Source organism: Asparagus officinalis, chromosome 2 (genome assembly GCF_001876935.1).
Source record: "Asparagus officinalis chromosome 2, Aspof.V1, whole genome shotgun sequence".
NCBI lineage: Eukaryota > Viridiplantae > Streptophyta > Magnoliopsida > Asparagales > Asparagaceae > Asparagus > Asparagus officinalis.
This window is the reverse complement of record NC_033795.1, coordinates 81,489,133-81,492,551: the sequence shown is the minus strand read 5'-3', so window position 1 is coordinate 81,492,551 and position 3,419 is coordinate 81,489,133. Positions and strand designations below refer to the sequence as shown.

Below are 3,419 nucleotides of genomic sequence, written 5' to 3'. Positions count from 1 at the left end.
CCTCTTTCTCTCTCCTCAGCTTTCGTTTCTCGGGAGAGAGAGAGTGAGGGAGTGGGAGGAGACAGAGAAAGAGAGAGGAGACAGGTCAGGGGAATTAAATAGGAGGAAAGGTTGTTTGGGAGTTATATAAGGGCCTGTTTGTTTGGCCAAAAAAACTGGGAAATCAAACTTTAGGAAACCTATTTCCTATTATAATTACTTTGAAGTTGTTTGGTTGGTTAAAAAAAAAAGAAATTATAGAATAGGAGATGAGATGAGATGAGTTGTCACCTTATTATTGGATGATGTGAGTGATTTTTTTAAAAACTTGTTTTGAGGTTGTTTGGTTGGTTAAAAAAATAAGGAAATGAATTGGAGGTATATTATTGGATGATGTTTTGAGATTGTTTGTGTTTGGTTCGTTTTTAAAAATAAGAAAATAGATGAGATGAGATGAGTTGGAGGTATATTATTGGATGATGTGACATGTACTTAAGGAAATTAATTTCTTGTTTTTTTTTAGGAAATGGATGGAAATGAAGGTTTAATGAGATGAGATGAATATTATTGGATGATGTGTGTGATTTTTAAAAATGAGATAAAATGAGATGTGATGAGTTGGATGATGTGACACATTTCTTGTGTTTGGTTTATTTTTTAAGGTAAGAAAGGAGATGAAATGAGATGAGTTGGAGGATAAAAATAATATTTTATTGGATGTTGTGGGTGAGTTTTAGGGATGGAAATGGATAAAAATATTATTTTATTGATTTCCTTGTACCGATTTCCTTTTCTTGGTTTTTAGGAAACCAACCAAACAGCCCCTAATTAACAAAAAAGAAAGGATATTTTATATGAAAATCTTCAGCTTTTTTCCTTTCCTTTTTTGGGTAAAAAGGCACTTACGTACCTTATAGTTTCCTCTTGTTCACGCTTTAGGGGCTGTTTGGTTGTATGTTTTTACCATGTAAAAGGATGTAAAGTGTAAAAAAAGTGGGTCCCAATGTCAGCTTTCATCACTTTCAATTGTTTGTTTGTAGTTGTGAAAATAGTGTAAGGTGATTTCATATGCTGATGTGGCTTTTAAAGTGATTTTATGAAAAAAAAACATGATTTTTGGAGAAAGCTAACATTGAAGTTAGGAAAAAATAATAAAAAATAATTCCAACCAATATGATCATTTGAGTAGGGACCACTTTTTACACTTTCCAAACAAACAATTAAAGTTTTATTTTACAAACCAAACAAGTGTTTTATGATTCCAATGGAATCAAAAACAAACAAAGAAAAGTATAAAAGTGAAATTGATGAGATTGACAACAACTTTCCAAGTTGTGTCATAAATACACAACTTTACCAACAACAACCAAACAGCCCCTTACCCTCGCTCTTGAGCGTCAGTAGCTCTCGCCCGTCTGGTTGCAAACCATTCCAAATAAAGAAAATTAAAATCTCATAATTTTTATTTAATTTTTCAGGAATTCTAAGAACTTCAACATAAATATTTAATTTTTTTATTATTTTAAAAATCTTTATTTGTTATGAAAAATTAAAATTTCCCAATAAATATTACTTTTAAAAAACTTTATTTTTTGGAAAAAATGTTTCTGGACTCCCAAAAAAAAGAGGATGTGACCCAGCCCCTTTATGTTTTTCCCTTTCTCTTTAACCCCACAGACACGCCAAAACTGTGTCCAGCTCCTTTTTCATGCTCTCCCATAAATTAATCCCACTCTCTCCCAAAAATGCCCCTTCTTCTTCTTCTCCTCCTCCTCCTCTTCCTCTGTGGGTTTCCCCTCCTCCTCCTCTCAATCTCCTCCCCCTCCCCCTCCCTCTCGCCTCTCTTCTCACGCTCAAAGCCCAAGCCCCAGGATCCTCCGCTTCAAAACCCTAACCCCAGCCCCAACCCCAAATCCCCATCATCAACCTCCTTCTCCCTCTCCCTCAACATCTGGCCTCCCATCCAGCGCACTTGCGACGTCGTCACTGCTCGCCTCTTCAGAACCCTAACCTGCCCCTCCTCCGTCCTCGCCAAGCGCTACGGCGTCCTCCTCGATGCGGAAGCTGCCTCTGCCATCGACGAGATCGAGAAGGAGGCGTACGCCCTTAAGTGAGCTTGCTGGATGAACTCATGTACTCGTACTTCAACGCAAGCCTTATGTAAACATTGTGAAGACTGTAACTATTTATATGGTACATCCATTTATAACATTTGTATGCCGTGTTATTATTTACATGTATATTACATCTTATTATATAATGATATATGTTCATTACTGACATGTGCCAATCAATGTTGGCCTTTATACTGCATGTTATGGAAGGCGAGATTTTTTATGTTTAAATTCTCTAGCTGGAACTGGGAATTGAGGGCAAGCAGGAAATTAATCCCCATCAGGATATTGAAGTTGATGATTATGGATGATGATGATGATGATGCATTCCTGAGAGAGAGGCGTTGATTGCCTTTCAGTCGTAGGTGGGAGATATTCTGTTATTACAAGCTGGGGGCCTAATATGCAATTAACTCAAATGCTGTAATTGTGTGTATATGCACAGAGCGAGAGATTTGAGAGGGGGCCTAATATGCAATTAACTCAAATGCTGTAATTGTGTGTATATGCACAGAGCGAGAGATTTGAGATACACTGTTGGACCGCGACTAGTTCTTTGAGGTGTAATAGAGTTTGCTGTGGTTGCAAGAAATGCATCTTGTTCTTTGAGGTGTAATAGAGAAGTTTTTTGATATTGTAGGTAGTAGAATCTCTGCTTGCTTCATTTTTTATCTTCTTAATTTGGATGAGGAACTGATTATTGTAGGGTAGAAAATTTTAATCATTGAGCAGATTCTTTAGTTAACATTTAGATTCTTTAGTTAATAGGATACTGCTTGAGTAGATTTTTACAAATCCTATTAAATATCCTGGTACTCTAAAAACTTTCAGCTGGATAACTTTGATTTATCATTGATATATAAATCTGAAAGTCACCCGAAATAGTGATTGTATGGAGATTCATACGCACGCTGTTGTTAATATATAGAGTTCTATTATTATGAAAGTTAACATGTTACGAAGAAAGTTAGCATATTATTATGAAAATTAACATGTTACGAAGAAAGTTAACATATTATGACGAAAGTTAACATGTAATAGTGAATGTTAACATATTATGATGAAAGTTAACATGTTCAGCTGAAAGTTAACATGTAACAGTGAAAGTTAACATATAATGGTGAAAGTTAACATGTAACAATTAAAGTTAATATAGCCGGATAAAAGTTAACATCTTCAGATTAAAGTTAACATGTTATGAAGAAAGTTGACATGTTCACGTAAAAGATAACTTATTCAAATAAAAGATAACATAGCCAAATGATAAGTAACATGTTTAGCAGAAAATTATACAGCTAAAAGGAATTATAAAACTTCTTTCATTCT

At 35.0% G+C, this 3,419-nt stretch overlaps 1 protein-coding gene across 1 annotated transcript; it reads left to right on the top strand.

Moving 5' to 3' along the window:
* LOC109831412 (WPP domain-containing protein 1-like) lies at positions 1,725-2,093 on the top strand. Its single transcript, XM_020398736.1, has one exon. The coding sequence runs from the start codon at positions 1,725-1,727 to the stop codon at positions 2,091-2,093; it is 369 nt and encodes a 122-aa protein (XP_020254325.1).